The following is a 14,296-nucleotide window of genomic DNA, read 5'->3' as shown; positions in this document are numbered from 1 at the left end:
TACAAATCAACACTACTTTAGAGTAGAAACTTCAGGTTTATAACTTATAAGTCATGTGAATACTAACATTTTATTTACTCAATTTAAAAAGTTCTCATTTCTATTTATTATGCAGTGATAAGATTTTGATCTCTTTTGGAAGTCTTATGCATCGTAATATAGGCATTAACTTGTTAATGTCATTCTTGGTAAATAGTAGGTGTGTGTGTGTGTTTGTATGTGTGTATGTGTGTGAGTGTGTTTATTTGTGTGTATATGTGTATGTATGTGTGTGTGAATGTGTGTTTGTGTGTATATGTGAGACTGTTTATGTATATGTGTGTTTGTGTATGTGTGTGTATATGTGTGTGTATGTGTGTATGTGTGTGAGACTGTATATGTGTGAGTTTGTGTATGTGTGTGTCTGTGAATGTGTATTTATGTGTGTGTACATGTGTGTTTGTATATGTGTGAGTGTGTATATGTGGTTTATGTGTGTGAGTGTGTATATGTGTGTATGAGTGTGTGTATGTGTGTGTGTGTGTGTGTGTATGTGTATACATACCTAGAGAGAGACAGAGATGGTGCAGGAGAAAAGAAGGGATCCACCAACCATGCTGTCATGGTTCCTCCATGTCTTCATAAAGCACAAGATATTTCTAAGTTTACTTGTTCTCTAAAAAGTGCCCTGTAATTTTGCTTTAGGAATGCTCCATAAAATGCTTTTTCTTAAATAACAATTTCCCATTGTAATATTGTCATCAGTAGCTTATAAAAATTCACTCGAGTTTTATTCTGTATATACGTAAATGATCTCTCCATAGAGTAAATAAAACTTTTATTGGGCACTAAGAATTTTGACTGGTGAAGCACTTTTTCCCCCAGTTTTCCAACTAAAGACCATTTCATTGCATCTTTTACTTAGTATTTTAGAGAAGAGGAGGGGGGCTAGAATTCTAAGGATGGCTCAACAGGAAAAACAGGTGGTTCTGAAATCCCTTGAGCTCTTGCTAAGCTCGTTTGGTAGAGAGTGGAGTAGAAAGTGGGCCAGGGGTGCAGACGGCCCGGGCTACCTTGATGAGCACCAGTGGTCCCTGGATGAGTCACTGCCTTTCTGACAGTTGACCCCGGGCGGCCCTGCATGGAGTGGCTGTGAAGATGAGATGAGATAACTTACGGGAAACTTTTGGAAAACTGTAACAGATGAACTAACACGGGCGAAAGTGTGAATGTGGGAAATCTTAAAAAGGACCACTCTTTGCGAAAACCCACTGTTGGGTGAAATGGGAAATTGATACTCATTTTGAAATAAAACTTAAGCTAATGTATGGCTTTCAAAAATTAATCTGTGAATTGTTTTTTCCCTCCCCTTTAGGTCACTTTTTCGCAGTACTCAAATGTTGTTGTCTTTGGCGTGCCCCAGATGGTGAGTATGCACTCTCCTGCCCCCTGCGTGTTTGGTTCTAGGTTATGAGGGGGCTTCCAGCCCGAACAGACCACCTATCTCAGGCCTGCTCCCCCATGTGCAAAATGACAGCCTCCCAAGATTCTGAGGGAACATCGGATTTTAGATCATTGGTTTAACAAAGTACTTCAGGGCCCTAGAAGATTAATCATAAAAGATCCAGTCTTGTAGTTTAAAACTTTTGCTTCAGATAAAGGTCTCAATGATCTACCTAAGCCCTAAAAATTCCAGTCTGAAAACTACTTTATGAGCTCCTGGTGTCTAATATGGGTGGATATTTTCACGTTCACTCACTTATATTCTGTTGAAATCACTTGGGAAAGTTAAGGGAATGTTCCCTTGGAGCTGATCATTCCTTGGATTTTGCAGTGAGATGATTTTCAGGGTGCATGAGCGTTGACTAGTTTCAGCTGACCTCAGTTGACTGATTTGTATTGAACTCTGACTCTGTACTTTCACAAGTGAAAATGCTGCCGCATCAGACTGAAAATGATCCTAAATTTAGCCTTTGGAAAGGTGACCAGAATGGGATGCTTTCATTGTAATTGTTGGTTTACAGACCATAGTAAGAAATCCCCCTTCACTTTTCAAAGTATATAATTGTAGCCATAATAATCTTGGTAAAATTGGATGTTTGCTGAAATGCCACTGTTTGACTGATATGATTTTTAATTAAAAAAAAAAGAAATTTACTTTTTTTGTTGTTATACCTTCTTATTCATACCTTACTTTTTGTTTAAGATGTGTCAACGCTGGAGAAGTTTTGTCTTACTGTTAGGACTTTCAGTGCGATGCCATTTTCTTTAAAAAGTCTATTTAGAAGTGCTTTTGTTAGATATTCTTGAAAGTGACAGGAGCTTATATGTTCGTAATTCTTAGCAAGCCTAAAATTAAGATGAAACCTCCGCATCTACACTTCTGTTATAGAAATGAAAAGAGGTAGAAAGGCATGATCCCTGGTTATTAAAAGAAAAGAAAAAAAACTATTTAGGATCGTAGAATTGCTATGGAATTTGATGGTTATTTCCTGCTTATTGTGAAGTTTGGGCATTCTTTTGGAATAATTAGCATTTTGGGGCAAATAACTTTAATTTGAAATCTGTACTTTCTAAAAATAGAAAGTTGCTGTTTATTCCTCGCTGTCTTGAGAGGCCCCGTGGTGGCCGCAGCAGCTGTGTCCCAGTGGGGGGCAGCAGTGGCCTTTGCTGGGCTCTAGTTCCTTGTGCTTCTAACCACTTCTGTAGTCAGTTTTGGGAACTGTTCACTCAAGGGAAATAAGAGTGTGTAATTTTGAAGAATACTGTTATGATTATTGTCCGTTCTTCTGTACACAGAGAAATCTTAAATAAGGAACTTGCAGCATTTCACTGTTCCCAGAAAAAGGGAGCAGGTGAAATACACGAAGCACCCACGTTCCCTGGGTTAAGAGGGATTCAGCCAACTTGGAGTCTTCCATGCAGGGGGATCGATCGGGGTGCAGGGCCCAGATGGCTTCTGTGGGTCTGGGGGCCCTGGTTTCCGGGTGGAGGGCCCTGCTTTCCCCCTTGTCAAGCTTTGCCTACGTGGAGGCAGTGAGCGGAGGGGAGTGCTCCCAGGGGACTCACGGGGCCGGGTCGGCCCTCTGCGGGTCGTGTGAGCGCTGGAAAGTTCTTCAACCCGTCTGGGCCCCATCATGCCATTTTCTGTTAATAGAATGCATTTCCCTGGCCAGTTTCCTGGCAGTGGCTCGGTGGCTGGACAAAGCCAGCATGGCAGGAAAGGTTTCCAATGGCAACTGAAGCACACATTGGCCGCGAGAAGCTGGAGGATGCTTAGGGAGCTCCAGAGGTGCGGACCCTGGTGTTACCCATCCTCACTCTGCCCCTGGTACCGGGCTGGTGCTTCCTAGCAGCTCTGTGCAGTGGTAGCTCAGATGAGAGCGGCCCTGACCTTTGATCCTGGGTGTGTGTCCGGCGTAGCAGGAGTAAGGGTGCCAGTGGACCTGGCAGGCCAGTGCTAGGATGGTAAACAGCCGCACTTAACACAAGCTCATGCCCCAAGAGTGTCTTCTTGGAATGTGGAGCAGATCGGTTGTGTCCTTGTTGAAAACCCTTCCGTGACTTCTTGCTACCTGAAAGCAGTGAGGGTAAGGCCCGGCCCTCCACATGGCCCGAGCGGTCCTGCTTCCGCCAGCCCTCTGCACACCAGCTCCATCCTTCTGTTGGCCCTTAAACTGTACTGTGTGGGGTTGTGTGTGTCCTTCCCTCTGACTTCAGTGCCCCCAGCTCTGGGCCTGGTTAGGGAGCGTCTGCTCAGCACTCGCAGGTCGGATGTCTTTTCCTTCGAGGAGCCATCCCTGATCGCCCTGTGAGACAAGCCCCAACACCCCCGACTTCCAGAGCCCTTTCCTCTCTCTGAGGACACATGGCCGCACGTTTCCTTGTGCGATGGCTTTGGTGCTGTCGGCCATGGGCGCCGCGCACTGTGAGCTCAGGAGCAGGGCGGACCTGTCGTCCTCGCTGCCAGACCTCCAGCTCAGCAGCACCCGGCCCCGTGATGGCCCAGGAAACGTGTGTCAAACGAACGGATGAATATCGTATAAATACACGCATTAAGTACACTCTTCCAGTGGGCTATTAAGTTTCGTAACTTCAGAGGATGACTCCTTTAATTTTAGTTATGAATCCTGTTATGACTTGATGAATGAAAATACTATCATCATGTTCTGATCAAGAAACATGATTCATGACCGAATCATTTATCATTCATTCATTCATTCAGGAGCAGGTTCCAGGAGCAGCAGGGAGGTGGGCAGGAGGAGAGCAGGGGAGAGGTGGGGTCCGAGAAGAGACAGGGCTTGGGCGGGAAGGACACAGGCTGCCATGGGGAAGAGATGGGGAGGAGCCAGGGGACGGGGTCTGAGCTCTGGCAGGCATCTGGGCCATCGATGGAGCAGCTGGTGAGAGGTGGTCCAATTCTGGATGCGTTGTGAGGAGAGAACCAACAGGGTGAGCAGGCAGATCCAGTTGGGGGCACGAGGGAGGAAGGAGCCCAGGGCGGCCCGAGGTGTTTGGCCTGAGCTGCTGGAGTTTGCTGAGCCCGGAAAGGTGCAGGCAGAGTGTGCAGGGACGGGAGGGGAGACCAGGAATTCCACGTGGCCTGTGCAGTCTGGGACGCGTGTGGATATGTCAGGTGGGCGGCGGTGGATGCCAGGAGTCTGGGGCATGGGAGGGAGGGCTCGTGGGACATTAGTGCCAGGAGTTGAAGCCAAGGAGTGGCTGAGGTCACCTGGGGAGGGGCCGGAGCCGTGTAAGGCCTGAGCCTTGACCCCCAGCAAAGGACTCGAGGGGAGGGGGAGGGGGAGGGGAGGAGGGGAGGGGAGGGGGAGGGGGAGAGCAGGTGTGTATGTGGGTTACTCCAGAAGCCAAGAGAAGCCCGTTCCAGGGAGGCGTGACCAAGTAGCTTGGAGCTGCAGGTGCACTTCTCTAATGTGTCTTACGCCTTTGAGCTGGTTTCAACTTATGTTTAAAGTTTTGAAGATGTAATTAGAATACGATGAGTTCGTGTCACTTTGAAACGTGTAATTGTATGAATAATTTTGAATTTCATTAGGCGGACGTGGCACATCATGGCTTCTCTTTGTGTATGATATCAAGACCCAGGTTTGTTGCATATTTATGTGTAATTTAGTCAGTTAATTTCTTATGATTGAAATAGTGCCTTTCATTTGTACGTTTATCTTGACTTAGCATATGACAGTCATTTGGAAATAAAAGATCTGTAAAAAAGAAAAGAAGAATGGTAATGTGAATAAATTTATAATTGTCGTTTCTGTGAACAAAATTACCATAAGAAACATCTGATATTTTGGAAAAACACATATTGTCCTATTCTTTGCTTATTTAATTTTTTCCTTCAAGGAAGAAAACTTTTCCTTTTTTTTATTTTTTAAAAAAGCAATCTTTTACTAGCTGTTAAAAGAATGGAAATATTCCATCCTTAATGGAATTTATTCTTTGTTATCTTGGTATTGATTCTAATGAAGAATCAGAATTCTGGCTCACTGCAGCCATAGGTCAGGTTAGAGGAATTTTTCCAAACCTTTCTTTAAAGATATATAGGTGAGGAATAAAATCTTCCTAGAAGCCCTATTGATTTGTTCATCTTGATTTAATTGGTTACTTTTAAAGGGAGTAGGTTTTGCTCAGATCTTGGTTTCTAAATATCGTTTCTCACTCAGAGGAACCGGGAATGTTTGAGAAATGGCTGATTCCGGGGCTGAGGAAGGGAAGACACAAAAGCCTGGAATATTTTGTTGAGCCCAAATAGCAGGAGGTGCTCAGAATGTTTGATGGGGCACATCGACAGGAGAGAGAAGCCAGCTTGAGGGAGTTCCCAGTGGCCAAGCTGGGACAATTTGTGTGCTAGAGTAAACAAGGACGATGGTGGGTTGTAACCCATCGAACGAAGTGAGAATCTAGGAGTTCACACTTACAGTGATGGAGAGACAGAAGGGAAAGCTATTCCTCAACGTTTTGACTGTCGATCTGGGAGGAAGGATGGAATTAGCAAATTGCCACTTTCAGTCCTTACAGTAAAACTTGACTCAGGCAGAATCATCAGGAATGCTGCATTGAGTGGGGCAGCTGGATGAGTAATAGGACATTTGCATCTTCTCAAGGCATCTCCCCGCAATTGCTTACCCATTGCAAAGGAGCAGTAGTAACCAAACTGGAGACACCAGAAAGCTCCTTGACTGAGTGGTACGTCACCCTCAAAGCAGGAGGACCCCATGGACTCGGGACCGTGGAGCCCTGCAAAGTCCACAGCCCCGCTCGTGGGGCGTTGCCAAGGACGCGCGCACCGAGTCATCATGAGCCCGTGTCAGAGGGACGCCCGGTAAATAACTGGCCTGTGTTCTTTCTTTTTTTTTTTTTTTGCGGTATGCGGGCCTCTCACTGTTGTGGCCTCTCCCGTCGCGGAGCACAGGCTCCGGACGCGCAGGTTCAGCGGCCATGGCTCACGGGCCCAGCCGCTCCGCGGCATGTGGGATCTTCCTGGACCGGGGCACGAACCCGTGTCCCCTGCATGGGCAGGCAGACTCTCAACCACTGCGCCACCAGGGAAGCCCTGGCCTGTGTTCTTAAAGGAGGTTATTGTCGTGAGAGACTAAAGGAGGCTGAGGAACCATTACAGCTCCATGCAGTGTGGGAGCCCGGCTGTGGGACAATGTGAAGGACATTACTGGGACATTTGACAAAATTGGGATGCTATTGGAATTATTATTACTGGAATACAATGTTAAATTTCCTGAATTTGATAATTGTGCTGGGTCTCTTTCTTAGAAAACACCGAAGTATCAAGGAGTAAAGGGCCATGTTGTATGCGACCTGTTCTCAAGTGGTTTAGAAAAAATGTTCAGAGAGAGGGGAAGAGAGCAATAAGACAAACTATTAAAAATTGGTGAACCTGGGTAAAGGAATACAGGAGTTCTTTGCTCTATTCTTGCAACTTTTCTATAAATTGAAATTATTCCAAAATAACAAAGGAATAAAGTAGAAAAGATGTTTTTAGGAGGTGAAGGTGGTAATATAATTTTAGGACCTGAAGATAAAATTTTAAGCAGCTGTTAATTTGCTGACGTAATTACAATGTCAGTACTCTTAGCAAGCAGTAAAACTCCTCCTTCACAGATAGTAATAAAATTATGCAAAAGTGATAAGAGGATTTTATTTTTTATAAGTTATGTTGACTATCAAGAAATTAATTATCAGTGTATTATGGATGCATTTTTAAAAACTATGAAATAGCGGGCTTCCCTGGTGGCGCAGTGGTTGAGAGTCCGCCTGCTGATGAAGGGGACACGGGTTCGTGCCCCGGTCCGGGAAGATCCCACATGCCGCGGAGCGGCTGGGCCCATGAGCCATGGCTGCTGAGCCTGCATGTCCGGAGCCTGTGCTCCACAACGGGAGAAGCCACAACAGTGAGAGGCCTGCGTACTGCAAAGAAAAACCCCCCAAAAACAAAAAAAAAACTATGAAATATTTCATCATATTTCAAGTTGGTAGAATGTGTATATTTTTTGATGGTCTAATTATACCATTTTTTGTTGATTTTAGGTGCTGTTGATTTTAAGATGTACCATTGCTATTGGGAAAGAAAAAAAAATGTTGCCAATTATAGTTCTAAGACAATGTCAATTGTACGATGTATCCTGATTTCAGACATGTTAAAAATGTGGAAAAAGATAAATAATTGAGACAGGTAGATTGAAATGTTTAGGTAGGTAAATAATTTAAGGCTGCTTCTCACATTAATTACTGCCACATCATGATTTTAGTCAGGAAAGTGAACTCTGTGATACACATCTGCTATAAATGGCAAATTTTATAATTGATACTAGAATATTCTTATAACTGTTGTTCATGTGACTTCTGTATTTTAATGGATTATTTGATGATGTATTTATGCCCAGGAGTGGTATTTTTACAATCAGTAATTTTGCACAGGCTTTTTTCAGGGATGCAGATACAAAAGGACATTGAGAAATCATTTCCTCCGACTATCCGCTCACTGAAATGATGGCTGTCGTTCTCCACAGATGCTGCAGTTGGAGAAGAAGCTTGAGCTTGAACTTGAGGACGAGGCTAGAGTCATTGCTTGCCGGTTCCCCTTCCCACACTGGACCCCGGCCCAGGTCACAGGGGAGGGGATAGACACCGTGTGGGCCTACGATGCCAGTTCTTTCAGGAGAAGTAAGAAAAGGCCCTGAAGATCCGTGCATTTCCAGTTGGTCATTCAAATATAAACTTTATCCAGAGAATTTTCTGAAGTGTTGGGGGTCTTTGATTTTATAGAGACTTAAGGCTGTGTCTTCAGCAAAGAGGATATTTTTCCTTGTTATGGAATGAGAAATTATGATTGCTTTCCTTAACTTTTGGAGAAAATAAACAGAAGTTGAGAACAGCAGGTAGATTTAAAGCTTCTTTCATGGTGTGTTCAAAACAAATGTGCTTACTGCTTTTCATGCACTCGGGTGTGTGAAAATATGGATGAGCTATGGTTGATGGGTGGGAGAGATGTCAGCAGCTCTTCACATTATAAAGAACATGATGAGCTATGGTTGATGGGTGGGAGAGATGTCAGCAGCTCTTCACATTATAAAGAACATGCTTTAATGCCACAGATGAGAAGAAACAATTTAAAAGGAGGGAATGCATTTGTAAATGTTTGCAATTTCCTGTAACTTTATTCACACTTGAGATTTATCTCTTTTTTTTCTGTACTAGGTCAAAATTAATTTTCTGAAGGATTTAGAGAGGTATTTATATATATATATAGTTTTAACATTTTTTTAAAAAATTTAATTAATTAAGTTATTTATTTATTTTTGGCTGTGTTGGGTCTTCGTTGCTGCACACAGGCTTTTCTCTAGTTGTGGTGAGCGGGGGCTACTCTTCGTTGTGATGCGTGGGCTTCTTATTGTGGTGGCTTTTCTTGTTGTGGAGCATGGGCTGTAGGCGTGCGGGCTTCAGTAGTTGCAGCAGGCAAGCTTAGTAGTTGCGGCTTGTGGGCTCTAGAACACAGGCTCAGTAGTTGTGGCGCATGGGCTTAGTTGCCCCGCGGCATGTGGGATCTTCCCGGACCAGGGATCGAACCCGTGTCCCCTGCATTGGCAGGCAGATTCTTACCCACTGCTCCACCAGAGAAGCCCAGTATTTATATTTTATAACACTTATTAGGAATATTTTTTTCCAAAGTTAGTGGATTACTGTATTTTGTTGAATCTAAGCTGTGCATGTGTGTGTAAATGTGTGTCTATAAATACACATTTTAACATGTCTGAAATTGTGATGTACCTTCCAGTTGATGGTGTCTTATCACTGTAATTGGCAGTGCTGTACTTCATGATGTAGTTGTATGTCACCCACCATAGACAGAATCTCAGATATGATGAACTCTGGTATTCAGAGAAGACACAAGGTATAGTGGAGTAGTTGGTATGGATTTAATAGTAAAATAAACAATCCTGAGCTTTGGTGTAAGCCAGACCTGGGTTCAGATCCTGCTTCCTCATTAGCAGGGACCTTGGACAAGAGGCTTTCCCTTGGTTTCCTGAGCAGCCCTGTCATTGGGATAATGATACACTGAATAGGGGGCTGGGGACTGATCTGTAAAACTCATGGCACAAAGTCCGTGGCCTGTAAGTGGCGTTTATTATTTTAGACACTAAAGAAAAGCTTGTTCACAGAAGTTGCAGGTTATTTCTGCTAGTCACTTCTTTATTTTATGAAAGCAGCCCTTTATTTAATATTTCTCATTTATGAGAAGAGACTTGACTGATTTAGATAAAGACAAGTTAAGGAAAACCTCTGAATGTGAGTAGACAAGCTTCACATATCTGAAAAATTAATATTGAATGGTGGTTGAATAATCCTTGTGTATCATGGAAAATAAACTCCCAATTATATACCTGAAATCTAAATACCAAAGCATTTTAAGAGAGATTTGATATAAAGTGAGATGGTTTGCATCTTTAACTAAACTGATAAAAATATGATCAATTTGATAATCTTCATTTTAGTGAGAAGCCACTGTGGACTCATTCATTCATTCAGCAAATGGTTATTGAGTGTCTGCTGTATAATAAGCTTTTCCGATTCAGTGGTTAATGACATGCAAGTTCCTGAATCTTATGGGATTCGTGTTCTAGAAGAGAGACAAACAAACAGGTGAGTGAATGTCACTGTGTGTGAATTCTCTGGAAGAGGTAAACAGTGGGTGGTGTAGAGAGAAACTGTGTGTCTGGGGTGAGGGGCTGGGATGTTGGGGACATGTGTCAGGTTTTTAGCTGTCACCATCCATCCGTTTCCCAATAGTCCCTGATTTCCTTACGAAGAACAAATTCTTTCTCGCTGTGTGTAGTTTTGGTGTCTTCCCCTTGCTGCCACCTTCCATTCCAGCCAGACCTGTAACTTGGCTGGGTGCATCTGGAGAGGGACCTCTCGGAGCTCCCTGCCAGGAGGGTGGGGTGGGCAGAGGCCGGGTTTTGTGGAACCTTGGAGGTATTCCATAATTTCCTAGACATATTCCTGCTGGACTTGTAGAGGCATCAGGCTATCTGCAGAGTCATGTATGACTTGGCTGTTTTGGGGGTTCCTCCTTTAACTTCCTGAGAATTAGATGATGCTTGGTCCTGCAACCTTAGAGAAAAACGGACCGTTTCGTAGAAGTTCTGTGATTCATGGCATCTGCAGGGTCTTTAATTGACTTTTAGTTCCTAGGTTAAGAATACTGATCAAATTTGCAAACAACACGAGGCAGGGAATGAGAGCTGCTATATTTGATGTCAAAAATGGGATTCAAAAAATGTCTATACAGATTGAAATCAGAGGCAAGTGCTAACCTGATAAAATTTAAAGTTAAATAAAACAGTAGAAATACAGCTTAGGGGTCATGTAGCATAACAGGAGCCTTTGTGAACAGACCTGGAGGTTCCATTAACACTCAGGTGCTCAAAGACTTGAGCACATTTCCATCTGAACGCATCTTTCTCTGGAAGCATGGCCCCAGGTTTGCAATGCTTGTGTTCCCCAGGTGTGCCAGGTGGGCACCTCATCAGACCCTCAGCCAACTCTGGCATTCAGACTTCTCGAAATGCTTAGCTCCACCAACTGCACATGAAACCAAGTTTAGAAGGTGTAGGAAATGAGACTCTTCCACATACATTGTTCACCGTTGCTGGGAGACGGCATACACCAGGACAGGTGATAGCCAGAATAAAAAAAATGTAAGATTCCTGATATTTAAACCACGCAACTGGATACTACCCCACTGCCAAAGTACTTTCCCTGATGGCCAAAATTATTAAAGACCTGCTGTGAAGAATTCAGTGTCCTCAAGTCCAGGAGTCTCCTAAGCTTGTGCTAGTATGTGTATTTCCTAGCTTAGCCCTGGCCGAGCACATTCCAGAAAAGACCTTGAAGCCGTTGCAGAACATACGACAGGAGTCTACTTAGGTCTCGACAGACAAGAAGCACATCCCTTGGTTGTGTGGTGTGGCTCGTTGCCCACTGCGGCCCTAGTGTGATCAGCCCTTTATTAAGATGTTGGGGTCGTGTGGGCCATGGTGGAGTATTCCTCACCTGGTCTGGACAGCAAAGTTTGCTGACCCAGGCAGCAGGGGGTGCCAGTAGACCAGCCAAGGGGGTGTGCAGACTCTGCTCCCTCCTGCCCAACAGCCATCTCCCCTCTCCTTGGTGACAGGCACCAGTTATCCAGGTGTCAGACGTTGATGAGTTCAGGGAACGTGGGCCCTGCCCGTTGTCTCATCCCATCCCCTGGGCGTCAGGATGGGCTATGGGCAAGTAATCCAGTTTCCTCCAGTGAGGTTGGAGGGTCCATCCGCTAGCAACTTCGGGAAAGGTTTTGCGGCAGTAACACCTGAAGTTTTAGCAGCCATTTTGCAACCACTGGGGAAAAAATGAAGATGAAACCCAAGATACTGAGGCTGGAGGAGCAGAAAGAAGGAAAGACTCTGGGTCTTTCTTTGATGACGCACTGAGTGGCTGAACCGACCTGGAGCCTCTGACTTCAAGACATCTTGTGCGGTGAAGTGATAAAACCATGTTGTTCTTAAGCTGTTTTTACATGGGTGCTGTGTTATTTGCACCCTCAGCAGCCTGACGGAGACAGGAGGGTTGAGGCTGCATTGGGGCGAGAGGTGCCCGGCAGTGTGAATGAGCCCACTCCCCCCGTCTGGAGGGCCCTGGAGGAGGCAACACCTGCTAGCGAGGTTGGAAGGTATGTCTGGAGTGTCCCAGAGAGACGGCGAGCTCCCAGGAGCAAGGAAGCCCGCTCCCAGAGTGGTGTTTGGGAACTCTTTACCAAGTCAAGGGGGCTGTGAACTTGGACGTGGCCTTCACAGTGACATTCGAGGAGAGCATCCTGTCCTTGGGGACACGGGCAGGGATGAGTAATAGCAGAGCTTCAGCTGTATCCCTGCCCCCAGGGAGTTCTGTAGGGGGAGAGATGATTTCTCAGGATGGGAAAGGAATTAGAAAAAGGAAGAAATCACCTTGGACTGCCTTTCTTGACAGGTAGGGTTGCCAAGTAGAGGAGCTGTGTTATGGACTGCACGTTTGAGTCCCCCAAAATTCCTGGGTTGAAATCCTAACCCCCCCACCACAGTGTGATGGTATCAGGAGGTGGGGCCTTTGCTTTAGGTCATGAGGGTGGGGCCCTCATCAACGGGATTAGTGCCCTGATAAAAGAGACCCCCAGAGAGCTCCCTCACCCCTTCTACCACGTGAGGACACAGCGAGAAAAGGGCCATCTATGAACGAGGACGCAGGCCCCCACCAGACTCTGGATCAGCCAGCGCTTTGACTTTGGACTCCCCAGCCTCCAGAACTGTGAGAGGTAAATGCTTGGTGTTTAAGCCCCCCAGTTAGAGCAGCCCGGGCTAAGACAAACTGGTACTTAAGAGAGCCACGCTTGGCACTGCCCAGACTTGTCCGGGCCCTAGCCAGCATTCCCTTAGCTCTGATGAGGAAAGGAAGTTAAAGGGAGCTAAGCTTCAAGAGGACTCTCCCATGTGCCGGCTGTGAAGGGCAGCAAACCATCCCGCTGACCTGATGGTCAGGACTGAATAGGCTCCAGAAGTTCTACTGGGCCGTTGGAGGGTGTGGTTGGACCATGCTCGCAAAGGAGGCCTCCCCGGGAGGGGTCTCCTCTCCAGGTCTCCCCTCCAGGCTCACACGGGGGAAGCTTTTGGCAGTTTGTCCCTAAACTAACATGGGTGATGTAAAAAACTAGAATTAGAAAAGGGAGCAGAAGAAACCGCATTGATAAGCAGAGTGACTTCTAGATGGTAAAGGGTCCTGAAAAGACATCCTAAGAGGCACAGAGTGGTTGTGATGTTTATCCTGGGTGAGAGACAGTTCGGAGGAAAGAGCTTTCAGATTTTGAAGGGCTGCCAAGCAGCAGCAGAAAGGAAAGTGATAACACGGCTGTGTGCCTGGGTTTCCATGCACTGGAACTGTCCCGTTCTCATCCTCAGGGAGGTAGCATCGTCTTTACTTATTTTTCCTTTTTTAACCAAGGGGGGGGTGGTGGTGGTGTGTCATCATTAACTTGCTCAGTTACAACCTGACCTGGAGGCGCAGGGTCTTACTACACTTGGCTGCTTCCCTGCAATTCGACCTGTTCTGTGGCTCTGGGGTGTGAACTGGGGTCATTGGGTGGGTGCCAGAGGGACGTGACGTTCACCCTCAGGATGAAGTACAGTCCTAATAAAGTCATTTAAAGTCAAAATGTGTTGCCTCTGGACCTGGTGAGTCCCTTGTCACTGGAGATGCTGGAGCAGAGGCTGGACAGCCACTTGGTGGGGATGTTGCTGAAGGGATCCTTCCACAAGCAGGCTGAGTCCTAAGACTTGAAATGATGATGAGTTTTCCCATCTTAGCGGGGCCGCCAACCTCCGGGGGTCTGGGAGGCATCACAGCAGCCTTCAGCGGTGAAGGCGAGTCACACAACTGCAGAACTCAGCATCCCCAAACACAAGGAGGCTGTGATTTGCTAACAAGGTAGTTGAAGTACTGGGGTGCAGATGAGTGAAGAGAAACGTATCAGGACTCCAGCTGAGAAATGTGTAGGACCAGAGAAGGAAGTTGGAATCTATAACCCCCCCGCCAAGGGCTCAGCTGGAGAGAACACAGTTGTGTTCCCTGGGTCCTGATTAAACCAGGGGACTGTTTTTGAAGACTCTGGTGGAAATAGGTCACTAACGATGCCTCATTCCCTTCTGACACTGCCTCACCCATAACCTTGTCCCCGGAGCAGCCTTCTGAGGACCAGAAGCCCCCGACCCTT

General features: G+C 45.7%; 1 protein-coding gene across 17 annotated transcripts in view; it reads left to right on the top strand.

Annotated features, from left to right (window-relative positions):
- Positions 1-14,296, top strand: part of ATPSCKMT (ATP synthase c subunit lysine N-methyltransferase) — an 83,561-nt gene that overhangs the window by 8,203 nt on the left and 61,062 nt on the right. For 9 of the 17 annotated variants that reach the window (XR_012330617.1, XR_012330616.1, XR_012330619.1 and 6 more), the window contains 3 exons: positions 1,355-1,405; positions 8,025-8,178; positions 10,008-10,155. Coding sequence is in view for 6 of the 17 variants with exons in the window: in XM_019951109.3 (XP_019806668.1) it covers positions 1,355-1,405; positions 8,025-8,178; positions 10,008-10,155 (353 nt within the window). In the remaining 11 variants the exon portion in view is untranslated. Of the gene's footprint in view, positions 1-1,354; positions 1,406-5,035; positions 5,086-8,024; positions 8,393-8,712; positions 8,745-10,007; positions 10,158-12,101; positions 12,845-14,296 lie in introns of those variants that run through there. The other 8 variants (XR_012330624.1, XR_012330621.1, XR_002179624.3 and 5 more) reach the window with 8 other exon arrangements.

Source organism: Tursiops truncatus, chromosome 3 (genome assembly GCF_011762595.2).
Source record: "Tursiops truncatus isolate mTurTru1 chromosome 3, mTurTru1.mat.Y, whole genome shotgun sequence".
Taxonomy (NCBI): Eukaryota; Metazoa; Chordata; class Mammalia; order Artiodactyla; family Delphinidae; genus Tursiops; species Tursiops truncatus.
Note: the sequence above shows the minus strand (reverse complement) of the source record. Positions and strands in the feature narration are given on the sequence as shown.